The sequence below is a fragment of the Canis aureus genome, chromosome 9 (genome assembly GCF_053574225.1).
Source record: "Canis aureus isolate CA01 chromosome 9, VMU_Caureus_v.1.0, whole genome shotgun sequence".
Classification (NCBI taxonomy): Eukaryota; Metazoa; Chordata; class Mammalia; order Carnivora; family Canidae; genus Canis; species Canis aureus.
This window is the reverse complement of record NC_135619.1, coordinates 63,195,591-63,218,542: the sequence shown is the minus strand read 5'-3', so window position 1 is coordinate 63,218,542 and position 22,952 is coordinate 63,195,591. Positions and strand designations below refer to the sequence as shown.

The 22,952-nt window shown below is 39.3% G+C and overlaps 1 protein-coding gene across 11 annotated transcripts in view; it reads left to right on the top strand.

Moving 5' to 3' along the window:
* Window positions 1-22,952, top strand: part of EML5 (EMAP like 5) — a 183,047-nt gene that overhangs the window by 156,357 nt on the left and 3,738 nt on the right. For 5 of the 11 annotated variants that reach the window (XR_013386704.1, XM_077910284.1, XM_077910283.1 and 2 more), the window contains 12 exons: window positions 1,145-1,243; window positions 3,952-3,972; window positions 12,560-12,733; window positions 13,420-13,628; window positions 15,879-16,036; window positions 17,489-17,603; window positions 18,497-18,685; window positions 18,860-19,032; window positions 20,736-20,898; window positions 21,766-21,869; window positions 22,378-22,531; window positions 22,810-22,910. Coding sequence is in view for 9 of the 11 variants with exons in the window: in XM_077910284.1 (XP_077766410.1) it covers window positions 1,145-1,243; window positions 3,952-3,972; window positions 12,560-12,733; window positions 13,420-13,628; window positions 15,879-16,036; window positions 17,489-17,603; window positions 18,497-18,685; window positions 18,860-19,032; window positions 20,736-20,898; window positions 21,766-21,869; window positions 22,378-22,531; window positions 22,810-22,910 (1,660 nt within the window). In the remaining 2 variants the exon portion in view is untranslated. Of the gene's footprint in view, window positions 1-1,144; window positions 1,244-3,951; window positions 3,973-12,559; window positions 12,734-13,419; window positions 13,629-15,129; window positions 15,271-15,878; window positions 16,067-17,488; window positions 17,606-18,496; window positions 18,686-18,859; window positions 19,033-20,735; window positions 20,899-21,765; window positions 21,870-22,377; window positions 22,532-22,809; window positions 22,911-22,952 lie in introns of those variants that run through there. The other 6 variants (XM_077910282.1, XR_013386706.1, XM_077910287.1 and 3 more) reach the window with 6 other exon arrangements.

Sequence of the window (22,952 nt, the reverse complement as noted above, 5' to 3'; positions counted from 1 at the left end):
CTTCTCCCTCTGCCTACGTCTCTGCCTTTCTCTCTCTATGTCTTTCATGAAAGGAGTATGTACATACACTTTCATGCTTATACTTGTAATTTTATTTTTAATTTTCTGATTTGTAATTAATCATCTTCTGATGGGATATTTATTTATTTATTTATTTATTTATATCGGGGGGGGGGGGCAGAAAGGAGGCTAGGCACCTCCCACTTATTATTGGTCCTCTCCAGTTTGGGGTACCATGTCACAGTCTAGGAAGTTTTGCTCTTCTTCAAACTTAGCCAGCAGCACATATAATTGTTTGTTTGTTCTCACTAAACTCATAGCTCTGGGAAATATGAAGCACATTTCACTTTGAAGAGAGGTTTTAAACTATTAGATCTGGTAAATGTCATTGTTAAATTGTTTTGTTTTGTTTTGTGCTGCTTCACTTTTTGGAGGACCTACTGTTGATGGCCCTCTGTAATCTGGACCCAACCTACAACCTACCATCCTGACCTCATTTCCCACTTCTCCATTGTATTTACACAAACATACTTTCAATACATCCTATATGATCACGTCTAAGGTCTCTTCACTAACAGTATTACTAGATAAATCACATGACTTCTTTGATCAAAATTCTTGAGTACCTTCCCACTGACTACAGAATAAATATGAAATTCAGTGGCTGGCATTCAAAATCCTCTATCATTCTAGTTCCAATTTGCCTTTCCAACCATATTTCTCACATTTCTTCTTGACCTTACTCTTCAGCTAAATGCCCATATATGTGCATACTTAATACTTTCCTGTCTTTGACCTTTGCTTAAAGTATTTTTCTTCCTGGAATGTCCTTCCCCACTCACCTTCCCATTAACAGAGTCTGTCATGTCAGTCCAAGAGTTCCATATGCCCATGATAAGAATTCCCATAGCATTTGGATCTTTAACTCTCTGTGGCACTTGATACCTTTAGCCTTGTGTTACATGGTTTATGCTTTTCAGGACTCTATCCACTTAAAGACTTTTGAGTAATTTTTATGATGATGATGATGCTCAAAAAATACGTACTAAGTACGTTAAACAGCAGTTTATTGTTCTGGATAAATGCATTTGACTGTTACACCTTAAAGTTTTCAGATTTAATTCTCAAATTCTTTTTTTTATAGGGACCCAGAGTTTTTATCAGGAACATAATGATGATATACTGTGCCTCACTGTAAATCAGCATCCCAAATTTATCAACATAGTGGCAACTGGCCAAGTAGGTATGTTTCTATATTTTAAAAAGAAACAATTTTAAGTAATTATATTATTCAAATTAACTCAGTATCCTATGGGAAAAAATAAAATATATTTGTGTATTATTCAAAATGCATTTGTATATAAAACACACACACCCAGTTTTCCAATATTATTTGCTTCCAGGTATCTTTCTCTCACTTTGGTTATCTTAGTTGGTACAGACAGTGCAGAATTAAGAATGAACTATGTTATGGTGATTGAAATAGTTGGACTTAGTCCTTTAGCAGAAATTTCTGATCAGCAAAAAGGATTAATGTGGCATTTAAAGCAGAAAGGAAGGGGATGCCTGGGTGGTTCAGCAGTTGAGTGCCTGCCTTTGCCTCAGGTCGTGATCTCGGGGTCCAGAATAGAGTCCCACATCCCTGCAGGAGCCTGCTTCTCCCTCTGTCTGTGTCTCTGCCTCTCTCTGTGAGTCTCTCATGAATAAATAAATAAAATCTTTAAAAAAATAAAGCAGAAAGGAAGAATTTGAGGAAGAAGTGGTAAATAAGGGGGAGCCAAGAAGTAAGTAAACTGACAGAGACACAACATCTGTGGCACCTGGCTTGAGCCAGAAAGAAGAGAGAAGCTGAGTGCCCATGCTGGTAAATCTTTCTGCCTTTTTCCTTTCTTTGCTATTGATCTAAGTTGTCAACTGTTTTAAAACCACTTGCTGTCTTCTTTTAGCTCTTTAGAAAACTTAAAAGCCATAACTCTATAAGCAAAATGATAGGATAGTAGGTCTGTTTAGAACATATCTGCCAATAGTGATCACTGTGAATACTACACAATAGATTTGGTCAGTCAGAACTTCGTAACTCTGGTGTACTTGGTAAAAATGATTGATGTCATCGAGTTTGCTGGATCTTGGTGTAGGTCTCAGTGGCTCAGCCACTTTCCAGGTGTCCTTTTCTTCTTGGAAAGGATAATTTATGCTTTTAATATCTTCATTTTTCATACAAGTACTAAATTGATCAGTCAGAAAATTGTCTGGGTTGCTTAGTTCTGCAGATAAACCACAAAGACCCTTGTATTCCTTCTTTCTATAAATTTTTCTATTTTTAAAAAGAAATAGACTGATACTTCATGCATTACATACAAAAGATTCTAATCTTTGAGTGTAAATGGATAGGTCTAGACCTTTTTTTTGCACTAAATTTTTAAAAATTAAAGTCTTATTTTTTTCTCTGCACAAAAAAAAAATGAGATTATATTACCGTTTTGGTCACTAAAGAGCCTAGTTTAGTGCCTCTTGGCATAGAGTTATTTTTTACTGAGTTAAATTCATTTACTCAGCAAACTTATTGAGCATGTGCCATGCACAAGGCATTATTCTAGATGCTGGAGATCCAAGCAGCTTACCAAAAAAGGATAAAATCTCTGTGTAAATGGAATTTGCATATGAATATGATTCTAGAAGGCAAGATTCTTCCATTTCCCAGCTTTGCTCCTTTTCTTTCCCCCTCTCTCCCTTTGTTAAGCAATTTTGTTTAATAGTGCTGTAGTTTTTTCTCTTTTTTTTTTTTAAGATTTTATTTATTTATTCATGAGAGACACACAGAGAAAGAGAGAGAGGTAGAGACACAGGCAGAGGGAGAAGCAGGCTCCATGCAGGGAGCCCAATGCAGGACTCCATCCTGGGTCTCCAGGATCAGGCCCTGGGCTGAAAGCGGCACTAAACTGCTGAGCCACTCGGGCCACCCTTGTAGTTTTCTCTTTTGATTAAGAAATATGGTCACAAATATAATCTTTCATGAACTTTGACCCTGTTCTCCTTTTTTTTTTATTGAGATATAAATGACATGTAACATAGTAGTTTCAGGTGTACAACTTAATGATTTGTATTTTGTTTTATTTTGAAAAGCAACTCTTTTCAAAATGAAATGTGGAATCGCTAATTATCCTCCACTCTCTGTCCTTCCAAGTCAAAGTCCAGGTGAATTTTAGATCATATATGCAGCCCAATGTCTTGCCCCGCTATGCTCTTCCACAGAATAGATACAGAAAATTTTTACTGATGGCTAATGAATTATAAGATAGACTGAAGAGAAGACTAAAGAGTGAGGGACTTTTTCTCTTCTAAATCCAAAGAGAAATGAATCAGTAGTTAGTTTGCCTGCCAAGCTTGTATAATACCTGCAAGACTCAAAACACTGCCTAAAATGTTTATGGCTCTCTTTGTTCAAAATCATATAGGTCACAGAGGAAATATTTGCTTTTGTGGCATTTTAGCCAGTTACATGCAAACTTTTTTTTCCCTTGGCTAGAATCTTGGGACTCTTAGGACCAAGCAGAGATGCATTAAAACTTCAGTCTATTAACAAGGCATTTTGTAAACTAAAACAAGAGTTGTATCATTTAAATAATGTCAATATATTATCTTTAAGTTCAAATTTCAAGTAAAAAAATTAAAAAATAAAATAAAATTTCAAGTCAGTCATCAAATACAAAGAAAATAGTTTTTTATCCAAAGAATGAAAGATCCTATACATGAAATTTTAATATATATGTGTAATTGAAGCAAATGGCTTCACTTACAGTTTACTCAATTTAACATAAGATTCATTTTGCATATGACTATGATATGTTATATAAAAATTATTTTGTGATAATCGAATTTTTATAAATTTTACTTTTTTAAGTATTTGTGTTATTTATGGAGGATTATTTTTCTGCTGCTTTTCCATTTTAGGTGATTTGGCAGACATGTCAGGTAAGGAAAATTCATCATTTTCTGTTCTACTTATATTGTTTACTAATGATAGCCCAAATTTTTATAGAATCATAAGATACTTGAAACTATTTTGGAAAAATGCATCATTTTAACATCATGATACTGAGCCCTATCTGCAATAACAATAGTAATTGTTTATCTTTAAAACTAATATACTTTGACCTTTTTAGTATACCAGCAGCACTATTGTAAGTACTTTACATGTATTACTTATTTAATTATTGAAAGAATCCTCATGGTAGGTAATCACTTGCTAATACCATATAGCTGCTAAGAGTGCAAATGGGAGTAAATTAATCTTAAATATGAATCAATAGATTGTATTGCCTAAAAGCAAAATTTTTAATTGTTATTTTTACATATCATTACATTTATTACACAGTAGATCAATAGATCACTTAAAGATTTAAAAATAACTTTCTCTTATCCTGACCATAGTTTTGTGATTCTAAAAAGCTGCTAGATAATGTGTGCATTGTTTTTAGGTATTCAGTAGGCTTTTTCAACCCAATTTTCAGTTTACATAATATAGTAAAAATAGCAGTTTAATGCAAAAATATTTCCCCATGATTTGTATCTATCTCTCTCTCCTCCAGGATAAAGTTTCATTTTGTAATTTAATTGTTAAACTACAAATTTATCTGATACAACAGGGAATCTTTTTGCTCCCTTGGTTATGTTCAAGAGCATGGGTTGGCAGACTATAGCCCTTGGGCCAAATCTGGCCCACTGTCTGTTTTTGTATAGCCCATGAGCTAGGTATAGTTTTTACTAAGTTAGACAGTTGGGAGAAATCAAAAGAAAAACTCAGAGCACATGAAAATTATATGAAATTCAAATTTCAGTCTCCATAGATAAAGTTCTATTAGACACAGCCAGACTCATTCCGTGTGGTTTGTGGCAGCTTTTTGTGCTCCAGCAGTGTGGAGAGGCTGCACGAGAGGCACACAAGATGCTCTCATTGCTTTGCCCTGCTGCTCAACACACCTAGAGTGCAGTGATGCCGTTATAACTTGGGAGGTTTCAAGCTACACCACAGCCTTGTGTTTTGCTGTTTAACCAGTGTATATCCATCGGGTCAAAACAAGGCAAAAAGGGAAAGCGGACTTTGAAAGTCACACTTTTAAGGCACAGTAAAATGTGGATTATATTGTTATCCAATTAACGTGGTAAACATGTTTGTCATGCATTGACACGCTAGCTGTGCTAAGAGAATACAATATATGTTAATATTTTCACACTAAGCTTTATCACAGGATTCCCAGCTCACAGGAAACCAACAGTCAGAAAAAAATTAAAAATTTAAAAGAATATTTGTGAGATTATCTCATCATACCAGAATTTCTTGACAAAAACAAAAAATAAAATAAGCTTGCAACCAGAGTTTCTGAATGGCTCATTTGTTAGTCAAGGGAAGCTGTTTACTGGCTATGAGTAATTAAATTATTTTTGAGGGATCCCTGGGTGGCGCAGCGGTTTAGCGCCTGCCTTTGGCCCAGGGCGCGATCCTGGAGACCGGGGATCGAATCCCACATCGGGCTCCCGGTGCCTGGAGCCTGCTTCTCCCTCTGCCTATGTCTCTTCCTCTCTCTCTCTCTGTGTGACTATCATAAATAAATAAATAAATAATTTAAAATAAATAAATAAATAAATTATTTTTTATTGCAGTGAACACATGTCCAAAGAAAATAAACTTGTTTAAAACTATTAGCTTTCTGGTAAGAATTGTTGCTAAAAGAGTTGAGGGTATTGGGAACAGCCTCAGTCAATTAAAAACAAGACCCCCAACAAGGCCGATAACGCTGAATGGTTTCCCATAGTTCCTGACACATTGACATATGATATCGCTAACTTAAGGAATCTGTGCCTTTGAAGTGACTGAAGACTTGGCCTCTATGAACAACTACAAAAGATAATATTTTCAGAGAAGTTAAGAAAACATTAATTCAGGACAATCTGAAGTGGAATCTGCTAAGATACATGACAACTGATGGTGGTGGAAATACATGTGGAGCTGGAGCAGAGAAAGGAATAGTTGGTTACATGTTCAAAGCTGGTGGAAATTTGAGGTGTTTAAAGCCTGTGGTTATTTGTTGTGCTATCCATCAACAGGTAGTTTTTGGAAAACATTTCAGTGTATCATGTATCGAGAATCGAGAATCAACAGTGAATGTCATTTGTTCACAGAGATTTAACCCACATGAGTTCCATGAATTTATTTTAGACATAGAAGCTGAGTATCCTGACTTGTCCTATCCTACAGCAGTTTAGTGGTTTAGTAATAGCATTATTGCAATTTTAGGAGCTAGAGCCAAGACTGAAATTTTTCTGAATGAGAAAAGTAGTGCTGTCCATCTCTGAATGGCCTTGAAAATTAGTTTTTTGCTACAGACTTAGTAATGTTTCTTAATGAATTCCACCTGAAATTACAAGGAAACTACAATCACTGTAACAACTGGAAGTTACAATTCCAGTGAAACTTACACCTACAAGAAACTCATTGATGGTGGCTAGTGTTGTAATCCCAAGTAATGCCACCCTGCATGATACAGGTCTCATGCCATCAAACTTTAGAACAAGAAGTGCAAATCCCATTTATAGCAAATGTATTTTCTGGCCTTAAACTATAGTGCCAGCAGCACTTTTCAGATCTTGATGCAAATGCAAAGAAAATGTCCATATTTCAAAAATTGGCTTAACTGAAACTGAAGAACTTGCACCTAACCTTCGGTTTATGATGATTATTCTGCAATGTAATACGTGCTAAAAGCCAGATACCAAGACAAGACCCTAAAAGAATGCTCTAAATGCTTTCCAGGTGATTGACAGTTAACATCATGTACTTGTAGATTAATATTCAAACTTGTCAGTAACTATCTACATGAGACATTTTCAAAGTTGAAATGTGTGATTTTATTATGGGCAAACATTTGCAATTGATTTTAAGGATAAAAAACTCTGACTTTTTTAAGGTTTTATTTATTTATTTATTTAACAGAGAGAGAGAGAGGGAGATATGGCAGGCAGAGGGAGAGGGAGAGACAGGCTCCGTGATGAGCAGGGAGCTTCATGTGGGGCAGGATTCCAGGACCCTGGGATCACACCCTGAGCCGAAGGCAGAGGCTCAACCACTGAGCCCCCTGGGCATCCCATGTTTCTGACTCTTTACAGAAAAAGTTTGCAGACCTCAGCTCCAGAGGGAGAGAGGCAATAAGTAAACTTTTAAAGCTAACGTGATCTGAGGTGGTAATATGATTTAAAAAAAAAAAAAGAAAAAGATGGGATTATATTTTGAAGGTAAAGCCCAGTGGTCCTTTTGGAAGAATTGGATGTGAGGGCCTGACAGAAAGTGAAGAAGCAAGGCTGTTAATTTTTCGCTTGAGCAGCTGGCTCAGCGAGATCGGGGAATACTTACGGAGAAACAGTGGGCGGGAAGAAAGTATTCACAGACATAAAGATTAAAGGGAAGACAAGAAGACTGGTGGGTTTGGGGGCGGGAGTGGGAAAATAAGGAAGCTCTATTTTCTTTAATAGCTGAGAGTGAGGAGATGGTGAGGAAGGTGGGAGCTAAAGTTTTGAAGTCACTTTGGAATGTGGGAATGTAATATCTATTAGAAAATATGTGATATAATCACATTTGAATACATTACATGTCTTTTGAGTAGACAGTAAGGGGATATCTTTTGTCTGACAAAGTTTTTTCCTTAGTGTACCTAAGGCAGTGCTAAGATTTTGACATTTGGTCCTTAAGAGGATTTGAAGAACGAGAACTACCCCCACCCTCATAGTTACCATTTGTCATAATAGGCAGTTGTCCATTAAGGGACTTTAGTTGGTCTTCCATGTGCCATCTGTGACAGAATATAAGGGAATTTATTAGCCCTAAGGCTGGTTGCATTTGTGGTCAGAAGAGAATTGCCAGTGCCAGTTCAAGTTATAGGCTTCTTTGCTTTCATTTAGGGGGAAAAGGATGAACACCCTTTTCAGAACCATGAGCTAAAAGTCCTTCCTTTAGTCTCATTGAGTCATTTGAAGACCCCAAGCAAACCCTGTACTAAGAAAACACCTGGGGAATAATACCATGTGCTGATGGGCTGAGTCTGGGTCACTGAACTAAATCTCCCTGCTGGAGATGGGCAGTGGGGAATGGAGCGTGGGGGCTTGAGGGCACAGGGGATGTTATTACAAGGGGCTTAGACTAATCCTCTGAGCCGGCAGTGTCTTTCCCCTGAATCACTTGCTCTACTTACGGGAGGAATGGATTCCTGAATAGAAGTATAGCTTTATTAAGAAGGAAGGAGGTAATGAATGGTGGATATGCAGCAGAGCTGTCCACCACAGAAACTAAAGTGTGAAATACAGTTGGTGCACTTAATGGCTCATGTTAAAGTCTTGTTTTAAAATACAGTTTTTATTAGGCTGCACCAAAGGCAAGGTAAAGGACGGACAAAGAATATATCCTTTAAAACTTTGATTCTGGGATCCCTGGGTGGCGCAGCGGTTTAGCGCCTGCCTTTGGCCCAGGGCGCGATCCTGGAGACCCGGGATCAAATCCCACGTCAGGCTCCCGGTGCATGGAGCCTGCTTCTCCCTCTGCCTGTGTCTCTGCCTCTCTCTCTCTCTCTCTCTGTGTGTGACTATCATAAATAAATAAAAATTTAAAAAAATAAAATAAAATAAAACTTTGATTCTTGTAAACTCCAATTAGTAATTGAAAGAGACCTTACAGCATCTCTGTACCAGAGACTTAGAGTTTAGGAATGCTGATAAAGTCAGTGGGATTGATTTTCCAGAGAGAGCTTGATATAATAGGAGGAAGAACAGAAATGGATCCTGAAGATACCACACCTCTGTTGGCTCTGCCAGCTGTGTGTGACTTAGGGCCCGACTGACTTCATGGAAAACACATCTGCCTAGAAGTGAAGCTTAGAGGTGCACCCATTAGCTGGTGGCGCGTTGGAAAGGGAAGAGAGCGAACAGGGTCTGTGCTACTCCAGTATCATGAATGACCATTTTTGAATCATAGGAGGAAATAAAATGTACTTAATGAACATCATTTAATCTTTCTCTTAAAAAAAAAAAAAAAAGGATTCAGGACGCCTGGGTGGCTCAGCAGTTGGACATTTGCCTTCTTCCCAGTGCGTGACTCCGGGGGTCCTGGGATCAAATCCCATATTGGGCTCCCTGCATAGAGCCTGCTTCTCCCTCTGCCTGTGTCCCTGCCTCTCTCTCTGTGTCTCTCATGAATACATAAATAAAATCTTTTTTAAAAATAAAAAATATTAAAAGATTTTATTTGAGAGAGAGAGAGAAAGCATGAGCAGGGGTAGGAGCATAGTGAGAAGCAGGATTCCACTGAGCATGGAGTTCAATCCCAAGACCCCGGGATCATGACCTGAGCTGAAGGCAGGTGCTTACCCAACTGAGCCACGAGCCACCCAGGTGCCCCCTAACTTAATCCTTCTTCAGTAAGTTAGAAAAGACGTTGAAAGTTTGCGGTGACTTAAATCTTAAATCCTGTTACTGATACAAGTTCAGAACAGTTTGGATAGTAGCAGTCCCATGACATGGTCATGGTCATGTTTTAAAACATAAATTTTACGTATATGCTCCTTACCATCTCATTTAACTTTCTATGAAAGTTTGAAAAGCTCAGTAGCTCAACTTCCTTAAGATTACTTGCTATGTAGAGTTTAAATAAATGAAGGTTTTGGTAATTTGTGATATATGAAATTTGGAGACAAAACTGAGTGATGTTTCTTGAAAATCCATTATCTACCTCATCACATTTAGGCAAATAAAGTATATGGATTGCTCAGGGTTGCTTTTTATGAACACGTAAAAGTGTTTCTGTATTATAGAAGACCTATATAATATTTATTACTGGCAAAAAATTATAGACTGCCCTAGTACATGTTTACATTTTTTTCAAGTGTTTAAGTTCTAGTTAACATAACAGTGTAATATTGGTTTCAGGAGTAGAATTTAGAGATTCATCACTTATATACAACACCCAGTGCCCATCCCAACATGTGCCTGCCTTAATCCCCACCACCCGTCTAGCATATCTCGCTCCTCACCCCCAGCGATCTTTAGTTTGTTCTCTATAGTTAAGTCTAGTATGGTTTGCCTCCCTTTTGTTTCCTTCCCAAATGTTCATTTGTTTTGTTTCTTAAATTCCACATGAGTGAAATCATATGGGATTTGTCTTTAATTTCACTAAGCATAATACTTTCTAGCTTCATCCACATTGTTAAAAATGGCAAGATTTCATTCTTTTGATGGCTAATATTCCATTGTGTATCTATACCGCATCTTCTTTATAAATTCATCTGTCAAAGGACATCTGGACTCTTTCCATAGTTCCATGGTTACTGTCAATGCTACATATTAAGTTTGCCAGTCCCTCATATTCTTTGACTTTTATATTGAATAAGGAACATTCTAATTTTAGTTCAGTACTTAAGTTATTATGTTCATTTTTACATGCACAAATACCCTATTTTATTATATGATAAACTTTTTTAGTTTATTTGAGAAAGAGAGAGAGTGCATGCACAAGCCGGGGACGGGCAGAGGGAGAGGATTCCAAGCCGAGTCCGTGCTGAGTGTGGAGCCTGGCAGGCAGTTTGATCTCAAAACCCTGAGATCATGACCCAAGCTGCAATAAAGAGCCAAATACTTAACTGACTGAGCCACCCAGGCACCCCATATGGTAAGCTTTTAAGTCTATTTCCATACAGTTTCGATTTTTTACAGTTGTAGAAATCTTTGAACAATTTTTACTTAATGACTTGAAATCCCTGGTTTAATGTATTTTAATTACTTTGAAGAGCTCTCAGATTTAACATTGTATACTATAAATTGTAGATGGTATATACAGTATAGTCTAAATTGATCACAGTATTTTCTTTGGAAACTAAATTGTCTCTATTTTGGCAATATTTGTAGCAGATTTATAATTTGAAACAAACATACTTTAGTAGTTTGATTATTTTACTAAAAGTACTTCTGTTCTGGGGCACCTGAGTGGCTCAGTCGTTAAGCATCTGCCTTTAGCTCTGATCATGATCCCCGGGTCCTGGGATAGAGCCCCACATCAGGCTTCCTGCACAGTTGGGAGTCTGCGTCCCCCTCTCCTTCTGTGTTCTCTCTCTCTCTCAAATAAATAAAATCTTAAATTTTAAATAAAAGTACCTATGTTATGAAACTGAATTAGCTGCCAAATTGACTTATCTGTTCATTTTTATAGGCTGTAGTTCATGAAGAAAGGATAATACAAAGCCCTGATATTTTTACTTAGAAAATACAGATAACTGGGAAAAATTTTTTAAAGAGTAGAAATGGGCTACACAAGACGAATAGCAACAAATACAGTTTTTTAAAAGATTAGCCATTTGGGGGGCACCTGGTGGAGCATGTGACTCTTGATCTCAGGGTTGAATTCATATCCCATGTTGGGTGTAGAGATTACCTAAAAATAAAGTGTTGGGGTGCCTGGCTGGCTCAGTCAGTAGAATTTGCAATTCTTGATCTTGGGGTCATGAGTTCAAGCCCCATGTTGGGTGTAGAGCCTACTAAAACAATTTTTCTTTTAATAAAAAAAAAATCTTGAAAAATAAATAAAATAAATAAAAATAAAAGATAAGCAGTGTTATTTCTTCCCTGAAATCCTGTTTTTAAAAAACAACACTGTCTTATAAAGTGATATGAACTTAGCTTTTTACCAAATCTCTGTCTATATGGTTGAAAATTTCTTTTCATATCTATTCAGGTGAGTCCTACCCGCTGCCTTTCTCAATTTATGCTTGCTTTTCATCTCTCCTTCAAATAACATAAGATATTGAATAACATTATAACTAATGTTCAGTAACAAAGATAGCAGATAACTGAATATAATCTGATTTTTAATTATTGTATATTTGTATATTTCTCCACATAATTACATAAAGATTTAACACATGTAAAACGTGCATTATTTTTTAGTAGTTTAAGGTTTGTGATTGCCTTATTTTCTTGTTTAAGTGTTATTTTCTCAAAAGTGCAATTTGAACTATTGCCTGAATAAGTACCCTGTACTTTTTCCTTTCCTTCCTCTTTCTTTTTTTTCTTTACTTTTATTTATTTTTTTTAATTGAGGTATAGTTGACACATTGTGTTACACAAGTTTCAGGCATATGGTATCATGACTGGACAATACGTTGTGTGCTCACCATGAGTGTGGCTGACACCTGTCACCGGCATGCCATGCCATTACAGCACCACTGACCCTGCTCCCCATGTTGTCTTTCATCCCATGATTTACTCCTAACCAGGAGCCTCTGTCTTCCACCCCTTCCCCCATCTTGTCCATCCCCCTACCACCCTACCTTCTAGCAACTATCAGCTCTTTGTGTTTATGAATCTGTTTCTTTTGGGGGGGGGGGTCTTAGTTTTGAGCTATTTTTAAGTACACAGTCTTCGTTTGGTACAGACTTTTCCATGTTTCAGAAAATATGCATCAGCTACGGAAATGGAAACATTTATAATAGGCATAATACAACTTTTGGATTTTATGTTTATTTAGCTACAGCTCCTTCCATCCACATCTGGGATGCAGTGAACAAGCAGACTTTATCTATACTGAGATGCTACCATTCAAAGGGCGTGTGTTCAGTCAGCTTCAGTGCTACTGGCAAACTCTTGCTGTCTGTGGGGCTAGACCCAGAACATACTATTACCATTTGGAGATGGCAGGAAGGTAGGGTTCTTTTTTCCTTCATAATTTTTAAAAATAAGAATACTAGGGTAATGTGCATTCTCTAATATTTGCCTAAACTTGGTGATTGAAATCATTTTTCATTTCAGCCCTACACAATACACAGTACACAGTTGATGTTACTGTTGGTATGTTCCACTTTAAAAACTCAGTGAAAGAAGCTCACAAAACATAAATTAATGAAAGTTATTAATACTACACATGATTTACTGCTCTCTCTTTTCAGTAAGAAACCATATGTAAGTCTCTTTGCTAATTATTGTTTGATTTGTTATGGAGGGTAATAAGATCAGAAATGAAGTATATTGTGACAATAAAGATCAATAAGGTAATATTACTTGCACTTTAGACAAAACTCTTCAGTTATATATATAGCTGCCATAAAAAGTGAAGTTCACAGAGCCACACAGAAGAAGGTAAGCTGTGATTCCCAAAATCAAGGATGGCCCTTCTGTGATAATAAAGCTCCCATTGACACACATATCCCTTGAGAAAATATGTGAAAGGACCCTCTCCCCAGGCAGTTGTCCTGTGATTGCTGGTAGCCGTGCAAGGGACATGCCCCCTTAGAAGTATTTGGTTTTTGAACTATATGAATAACTGCTTAATCTTGTAACAATTAGCTTCCTATACTAACCTTGATAATTCTGTTGTCTCTTTTTTGTCAGGTGCCAAAATTGCCAGCAGAGCTGGTCACAACCAACGTATTTTTGTGGCAGAATTCCGACCAGATTCAGATTCCCAGTTTGTCTCTGTGGGAGTCAAACACGTGAAGTTCTGGACACTGGCCGGAAGGGCTCTTCTTAGCAAAAAAGGGCTCCTGAGCGCAGTGGAGGATGCCCGGATGCAGACCATGCTCGCTGTGGCATTTGGTGCAGTATGTCTCTTGAAATGCCTGTGCTAGTGTATCTCAGAATTACAGAAATTGGACTACTTTGGGTTTACTTACTTTAGATAGATAAGCCACCATAACCTCGTTCAGTGGCATTGGGACCCACTAATTGTTGCATACGTCCTGGTCATGCATGCTTTCACCTTCCTGTACTGATAGAAGTAATCTGATACTTTCAGAAATCTGGGAGTGGGAGAGAACATTAATGAGGGAGAAGAATTATAATGAAATATTTGAGTCTTTAGGCCATTGGCATTCTTAAAAGCCTTCCTTAATCTTGTAACTGTCACCCTAAATCTCCTAAAATTTCTGCCCTCCTGGTAGTGCCTCATAATCCTAGAGATTTGTCAGAATATGGAAAGATGAATCAAGAAATTAATTTTCTACTGTGTAAGGTGGTACTTGGGTTTAGGATTTCCTTTTTTGCTATCATCTTAATTCACTGCTTAGCACATAGTTGGAAGTGCTCTGGGCCGGTGCACTCACCGCTCACCGAGGAGGAAAGAGAACACAGTTCCTGGCCTTCACAGGGAGTGTTCTAGAGAGAGCTGTCCCTCCCCTCCTCCATCCCATCTGGGCTGGTGGTTCACAATCCACATCTCTTTCCTCTAATACCCTGCGCCCTGGCCAGGCTTTTTAAATCCTTTGGTGCATCAGAAACCTAAGTGGATTTCCTTACTAACGTGTTTATCTGGGTACGTAATACATGAAGAAAATTATACTTTTAGAACCTTTAAGCACACATTTTTGAGGGGGGAAATATTGAAAACTTTGGTCATACCATGTCAAACTTCTATTAAACATTTTGGGCGTTCATTATATAAGATCAGTAATTCCTTTCCAGAAGAAGAACTCGCATATTCAAATGCTTCTGACATTTAATTTGTCCGTGTAGATTAACTTTCTTCATGTATAAAATTCCTTATGTAGCCAGTTGCCCATTCCCAAAAGAAAATAAACTTGAAGAGTAAAATATTAGTCATAATTCACTCATGTTTGAAGCAGCAGTGCAGTCAGAGTGTTTACTGAGATGGGTTGATGTCCAATTTAGGTCTTTTTGGGCATCTTGTTTGGCTCGGGGCCGTAAAAGAGCAAGGGAAGTAAAATACTGGTATTTACACCTGAAGCACTTACTTTCTAATTGCAGATAAGGCATGGATTATGATGCTTCCAGATGACAACTGTCATTATTGTCATCCAAATATGAAGTACAAAGAAAATACGTAAATGCTGAGGAATTTGAAGTCACATTAAATTGTTGTAGGGAGGGGCCCTGGCTAGTTCTGTCGGTAGAGCCTGGGACTCATGATCACAGGGTCCAGAGTTCCAGCCACACATCCTGGGTAGAGACTAACTTTAAAAAAATTGTTGTAGGGAAATAAACATACCAACTATATAATATTTTCAAAAAGATTAAAGAAAATCTTTGTTTTGTTGTAATTCAAAATTTTCCTAACGCTTCTCTCCATGCTGTTTCTGGTGAAAGATCTTGTACCAGTTGCTCTAAAAGTGAAACTGAAATGGATGAAAATAGCAAATATGCAGAATTTAATTTCTCCAGTCTCCACATAAATGAACTAGATCAGAATTGCAATTCTCAGAATGATCTGAAGCTCTATTACTTTTGGTACTTATCCAATTTATCTTATTTTGTATCTCACTGACTTTGCTATTTTGATTTTAAGAAGTCATGGCAAATGTTAATTTTATATATGTAACTTCATGAATTAGTCAAATCTAAAAATTCCCACAACTTTGCTCTATTTATGGTTTTACTTTCTGTGACAAAATACTTTATCAGATCTCATGGAAAGTTATTTTCACTTCCTACCCTTCTTTGCACTCCCCATTACTAATGACTGCACATTATTCCTTGGGCAGCTGGAGGGAAGCAGCCCACAGGGACCATATAAACCAGAATGATAATATTTTAGACTTAAGGGACAGAGAGCTGAACTCCCTCAAGCTTTATCAGCGTGAAAAAGCTGATTCTTCTAGAAGTGCCAAGGCTTGTGCAAGGAGGCTAGGCCAGTGAATTTGCAGCAGAGGAGGACAGCAGGCCCTGACGAAGCCAGGCCTCGAGTTGGGGTTTTCTGGCTCCGGCCCACTGTGGCCCCAGCCTCGCCCCACCGTGCCGTCTGGGAGGTAGGCCCTGCTACAGTAGAGAATTGCGTCTGTTTCATCTCTATTTGAACTTTTGATGAGTCTGTCTCCCCCTTCCCCACTCCTTTTCAGAATAACTTGACGTTTACAGGTACCATCAGTGGAGATGTCTGTGTGTGGAAAGATCACATACTGTGTAGGATCGTGGCCAGAGCTCACAACGGGCCCGTGTTTGCCATGTACACCACCCTGCGGGACGGACTCATCGTGACCGGCGGCAAGGAAAGGCCGTGAGTCCTCCTCCTGTGCATGGCCTCACTGTGCGTGCATTTGTGCGTCGGGGGCTGCCTGGGGTTTGCAGTTCGTTATTCCAGTGTTTTCTAGGCCAGACACGTTGTCCTATCTGAACTTCTTCCTCCTGTGCTTCGCCTTTATTGCCTCCTACATGCTGCCGTATTGATTATTAATTTGTGGTCCAAAGTCACTTGAAATTTTTTTTCATGTTGTGGAGAAGCCTAGACCCCAACAATCAGGCTGAGAATTTCTCCGAGGTAGTTATGGTGCAGGCAGAGAGCTGATCTTAATGTCTGTATCCTGTACAAGTATTTGCTGGAAGAATTTTGCCCTCAAACACAGGATGCACCTTGGCTGCCCTCTGTCTTGTCTTTTGTCCAAACGGACACTGATGGGCAGGGTGCCTACTGCTTGCCGCCTCAGAAGAGGACGAGGGGGTGCTACAAACTAAATGCCTTGTTTGCTTTTCCTTGAGGCAAACTTGTTACATAAAATCATGTAATACGGGATCCCTGGGTGGCGCAGCGGTTTGGCGCCTGCCTTTGGCCCAGGGCGCGATCCTGGAGACCCGGGGTCGAGTCCCACGTTGGGCTCCTGGTGCATGGAGCCTGCTTCTCCCTCTGCCTGTGTCTCTGCCTCTCTCTCTCTCTCTCTGTGTGACTATCATAAATAAATAAATAAATAATTTAAAAAAAATCATGTAATACAAGGCTTCAAAATTTAAGTCTGAGGAAAGGCCTTTTTCTGAGTTTTGCTTTGAAAACCTCTGAGGAGCTAAATACTTAGAATAGATTTTTCTGCCAACATAGTCCTTTCCAGTAAATGCGGTGTTTCCATGTCCAAGAAGTAAGAACCTTTCCAGTCAGGATTGAGTGGAGACACATATATGAAACACAAATGTAGCAGCTCTTGTCTCCCACGTGAAGGAAGACTCTTGCGGTGCACAGGCATGTTTTTGTCCTGAGACAAAACAGTTCATCTTACAGAAAATAAAGTTGTACCCTTTTCAGTTCTTCCAAGTGAAAAACCATAAGTGGGTTGTATCCTGTCTTTTCCATATTGCTCTGGCGCTGGGGTCCCCGCAGCCCTGCAGCCCGCACCTCTCTGCGCACTTTCAGTGCGGGTTTCAGCCGTGGCTGTAGCATCTCTGATCGCATATCTAGGCTCACGTTCTCATTATCATGTTAACGCTATACATCATTTTACACATTGCCTTAATCATATGGGAGGTGGGAGCTAAATAAGATTATGCTCATGTCAGGAAAATGAAGTAAAAGTAAAGTAAAATCTGCTTAAACATGATAACTGGAATACAGTGTATCTTAAAATTGCTATAAAAAGTGAATATCATGGCCTTTTTTTTCACTATTCTGCTTATAATTCAGGATTTCAAAAATTATTTGGAATAGCTAATAACAAATGCTCCTTTTGGTTTGGGTTGTTATTAGGTCGAAAGAAGGAGGAGCAGTCAAACTGTGGGATCAGGAGCTGAGGCGATGCCGTGCTTTCAGGCTCGAGACAGGACAAGTCACTGATTGTGTTCGTTCTGTGTGCAGAGGCAAAGTAAGATGTTCCTTGAGCCATTATGGTGCAGCAGGAAGTAGAGGACAGTTATTCTTGGGGTTGTCTCACCCTTTGGAACTTGATGAAATCTAAGGATGAGTCTGCTTGCTGGCTGGCCTCTGCCTCCGCTGCTTGCCGTGTGGTCCACACCGGCACCAGGCAGACGGCAGGAAGCTGCACTTCTGCCTAAAGTCGATTTACCTCCATAGTTCTTGAATCTGCCAATTCAACTGTGGAGGGCAGAAGGAAATTTTCTTGCCAGTTGACTCATTTTGATTAGAGCAGCTATCTTTTTGTTTTCTTTTTGGGTTTTTTTTGTTTTTTTTTTAAAGTACTCTACCCCCAATGTGGGGCTTAAACTCATGACCCCCGACATCGAGTCGTTTGCTCTGCCAACTGAGCCAGCCAGGCACCCCCCTCTGGTTGGTTTTGTTTTTTTTTAAACATCCGTTCCTTTAAAAAAATTTGGCTCATGCATGTACTTGCAATAAGCATATTTATAAATCATATACATGTATTACCCTCAGTCCATATATTTATTAGTCAAGCTTACCTTTATTTATACTTACTTTTTAACTAAAATCCAGTACTTCTTCCTGTATCCCAGTGCACTTACACCTCTTTGGAGATCTTCAGATAAAATAGAATCAAAGTCAAAACTTTGACTAGAAAAGTCAGGTGTATTATCTTAGAGCCTGGACTCTGACATACAGCCCAGCCCAGTGCTCCTGCAGGTTGCCTCTAGTCAAAGAAAACCACATGAGCTAATGACTGGCTTGCTACTAGATTATGCAAAGCAGAAAGTTCTCTGAAAGGAGGTCAGTAGGGTCCTTCCTGTTATTGAAAGCGATTTTGTATCACAGTAAATGTATTGGGTCCCATTTGTGTTTCAGGGCAAGATCCTAGTTGGGACAAGGAACGCTGAGATAATTGAAGTTGGAGAGAAAAATGCAGCATGTAATATCTTAGTTAATGGCCATGTGGATGGACCCATATGGGGACTGGTGACACATCCTTCCAGAGATTTTTTCCTTTCTGCTGCAGAAGATGGGACAGTGAGACTCTGGGATATTGCTGATAAAGTAGGTACAGAGTTTTCTTTCTTACAGTTATAATTTCTAAAGGACCATGGAAGTCCTAAATTGTTAACATGTGAAGAACTATTTGAGAATTATATTGAGAATTTTGAAGAGAAACCGGTTTACTTTAAGCACTCTATTTAATGTAGTTCTCTATAACTCTTGGTTCTTATGCAGAAGATGTTAAACAAAGTGAATTTGGGACATGCTGCTCGTACCGTGTGCTACAGCCCTGAAGGGGATATGGTGGCTATTGGAATGAAAAATGGAGAATTTATTATTTTACTGGTGAGCTCTCTAAAAATATGGGGAAAGAAGAGAGACAGACGATGTGCAATCCATGATATCAGGTTAGTCAACAAATGGAATAGAATTTTTAGTATATATGTTCTTAAATGACCCAGGTTACATTTTAAAACAGGTCCTTAATGCCTGTCGCATTTAAAGACATCAGAAATTGGACCCTGAAATGTGGCTCTTTTATACTTATTTACTGCTTGCTAAAATTATCAACCCAGTGACACCAACCACAGTGCCACATGAATTCAGGGAATATCTGGAGTAAGTACCACAGAACATGTCCTTCCAAGAATATGTCCACTGTACTAAGGAGAGCCATTCATCCTGAGTTGTCAGCCTGGAAACTAAAGTTATAACCCCAGCTCTCAATGGAATATTTAATCACTCATTTCGTCAGTACACCCTGGTGGCTCAGTTGGGTCAAGTGTCTGACTTTGGCTCAGGTCGTAATCCTGGGGTCCTGGGATGCAGCCCCTCGTTGGGGTCCTGGGATGCAGCCCCTCGTTGGGCTCCCTCAGCAGGGAGCCTGTTTCTCTCTCTCCCTCTGCCCATCCCAACTCTTTCTCAAATAAATAAAATCTTTAAAAAAAAATTAATACTCATCAAACATCTGTACCCAAGTCTGAATCAAACTAAACTTTACTTGAACCTAGGGGCACCTGGGTGGCTCAGTCGGTTAAGTGTCCAACCCTTGGTTTCAGGTCAGGTTGTATGTCAGGGCCTGGGATCCAGCCCTGCACTGGGTTCCACGCTCAGCAGGGAGTCTGCTGGAGTTTCTATCTCCCTCTGCTCCTCTCCTGCTCACTTGCTTGCTCTCTCTCGAAAATAAAATTTAAGAAGAAAAAAAAAGCGGGGATGGGGGGGCACGCCTGGGTGGCTCAGCGGTTGAGTGTCTGCTTTCAGCTCAGGTCATGATTCCTGGGTCCTGGGATCGAGTCCCGCATTGGGCTTCCCATAGGGAGCCTGCTTCTTCCTGTGTCTCTGCCTCAGTGTCTCTCTCATGAATAAATAAAATCTTAAAAAAAAAAAAACTAAACTAAAAATAAGCCCTTTCTTGATCCTTTCTGGTCCAGTGCCTAAGTTCATTGAGACAGTGGCTGCCATTTACTGAGTACTTCGGTGTGGTCAAGATCAGTTAGTGAATCCCGTTCTGTCAAAAGCTTGCACTCATTAGTAAAGCTCTTTTACATATGAAACCTTCCTCAAAATTTTAATATATAAACCTCTTACAGGCCCCCAGTTTCCCTAAAGAAGCTCAACTGAATTGTCCCCTATTTCCCATGACCACAAGACACATATGTGTCTTACGATAACCTCTAAGCTTCAGGTAGTGTCCCTTCCCCTGCTAACCTGAGTTGAATGAAGCTGGTCTGTGTTTTTGCTGTGAAGATACCAGGTGTCCAGATACCAGTTTACCTACCTTGGTAAATTCGGTGTTGTGTAACTTAAGAGTTACGTATTTATTAGTAGCTTATAAGCTACTTTGAGCTTAACAAGCTCAAAACTTATTTTTAAAGAAATCAGATGTAAATTCAGGAGCTACCTAAAATTGAAGGAAAATATAAGATTTTTGTTTTATGTAACACATACTATATTCTCTCCGTATACACAATCAGCGGTGTCAGATGAATCTATGTGAGGCCAGAGCACACCCATTTTGAAAGGTGGAAGAAAGCAAGCAAGTCACTGGTCTGAAACGTTATACAATTCCATGTGATCTGATGCGTCTGTCATGTTTTTATTACCTCTCCAGATTTAGTCCAGATTCCCGGTTTCTGGCCGTTGGCTCTAGTGAGAACTCGGTGGACTTTTACGACCTAACATTGGGCCCCACCCTTAACAGAATCAGCTACTGCAGAGACATTCCCAGTTTTGTCATTCAGATGGACTTCTCTGCAGATAGCAGACATCTCCAGGTACAGTACCGACGCTATAAACCCAGTCCACACTAGGTTCCTAGACTGTCAGTGGAGGCGTTTAAAACTCCTAACTTCAACGAACTAGGGGTGGTAGAAAGGGAGGTGGGTGGGGCGACTGGGTGACGGGCACTGAGGGGGGCACTTGATGGGATGAGCACTGGGTGTTATTCTATATGTTGGCAAATTGAACACCAATAAAAAATACATGTATATATATATTAAAAAAACCTGCTAACTTTGGGGCCTACACAGGTGGCTTGGTGGTAGAGCACGCCTTCAGCTCAGGGCATGACCCTGGGGTCCTGGGATCAAGTCCCCCATTGGCCTCCCTGCAGGGAGCCTGCTTCTCCCTCTGCCTGTGTGTCTCTGCCTCTGTCTCTCCCATGAATAAATAAAAACTTTAAAAAATAAAACCTCTTAAGTTTTAGGGATGCCTGGCTGGCTCAGTCGGCAGAGCATGCAACTCTTGATCTCCTAGTTGTGAGTTTGAGCTCCACGTTGGGTGTGGAGGGAGGACTTAAAACCTTTCAAAACAACCAACCAGCCCAGGGGCGTCTGGCTGAGGTGGCCTATTATTGTGATTCTTGATCTTGGGGTCTTGAAGTCCAAGCCCCACGTTGGGCAAGAACTTCCTGAAAACACTGGAGTTCCAGAGCTTTCCAAGTTCTTGCTTTTTTATGCTTCACTGTTTCTGCATTAACAGCCTATCCCCATCAGTCCTCCTCTCCATTTTTTTCTAACAGACATTTGTAGTCGTTGTTAATGTTAGAAATGTAAATCAAAGAGCACATTTTGCTAGCATCCCATGGCCTTCTGATGTCAGTCACGTAATGGAATTCTCGTCCCATTTTAATACCACAAAAGGTCTCCACTGGTTGCTATAAACGGCAGGTCTATGAAGTGCCTTCAGGAAAACCCGTCATGGACCACGCCACCATGGACAGGATCACTTGGGCTACGTGGACTAGGTAAGGACCAAAGGTCAGTCAGGAAGACTGGAAAATCCTACTTCTGAATAGAGCCATCCCGCTGGGGAGTAGTAATTGAGTTTTAAGTTTATTACCTATCTTGAGTTCTTCCTAAGAAAGAACGATGGGCTCAGCTGGGATTCCTCTTCACTGAACACACTCGCATGCTTTTATCAAGGTTAAAAGCCTTTAAAGATGCCCTGATATTTTCCTTAACACATGAGGCTTAATCATAGGCAATAAAACCACGTACTGGGTACTATGAAGCAATTGCATTATCTAAATGCCATCTTGAAGCTATTAGAAATGGGACCTTTTAAGTTTGCTGTATAACAGGTAACCATGAGAAGCCAATTTTTTAATTTTTAAAACTTAAATTCCTAAAGCATAAGCATCTTTTAATTTTAAATCACATATTAAGTAGAGATGTAGAGACGAATTACCAAAAAACTTTTTTGGTAATTCATCTGTTTGCTATGATGGATTTTCTTTTATTCCTTCCCTCTAGTATTCTAGGGGATGAAGTCATGGGAATCTGGTCCAGACACGCTGAGAAAGCCAATGTCAACTGTGCCTGCGTATCTCATTCAGGAATCAGCCTTGTGACAGGAGATGACTTTGGCATGGTTAAGTTATTTGACTTCCCGTGTCCTGAAAAATTTGTAAGTCTGCTTTAATTTTTTTATGTAGTTTTACTAGCAACTTAGATTAGTACCTCTTTCCCCATAATTTAATAGCTAAATATGTTACTGTCTCCTGATTTTGGAGACATTTTTTAATACAGGTTCCTAAAATGTTTTTTGAAATTTACTAATCCCTTACTCTGAAATAAAAATAAAAGCTTTTAGAGATTATCTCCCCATGCCTGCAGGTAACCCCATCTTTGCAAACTATCCTAATAAAGCTGTGATTAGCCCTTTTGTTTCTCATTGCTTTTCAGGCAAAGCACAAAAGGTTCTTGGGTCATTCACCTCATGTGACAAATATTCGATTTACCAGCGGTGATCGACATGTCATCAGTGCTGGAGGGGATGACTGCAGGTTGGTAGCTTTCTCAGCCCAAAAAAGAGCAGACCATCTCTC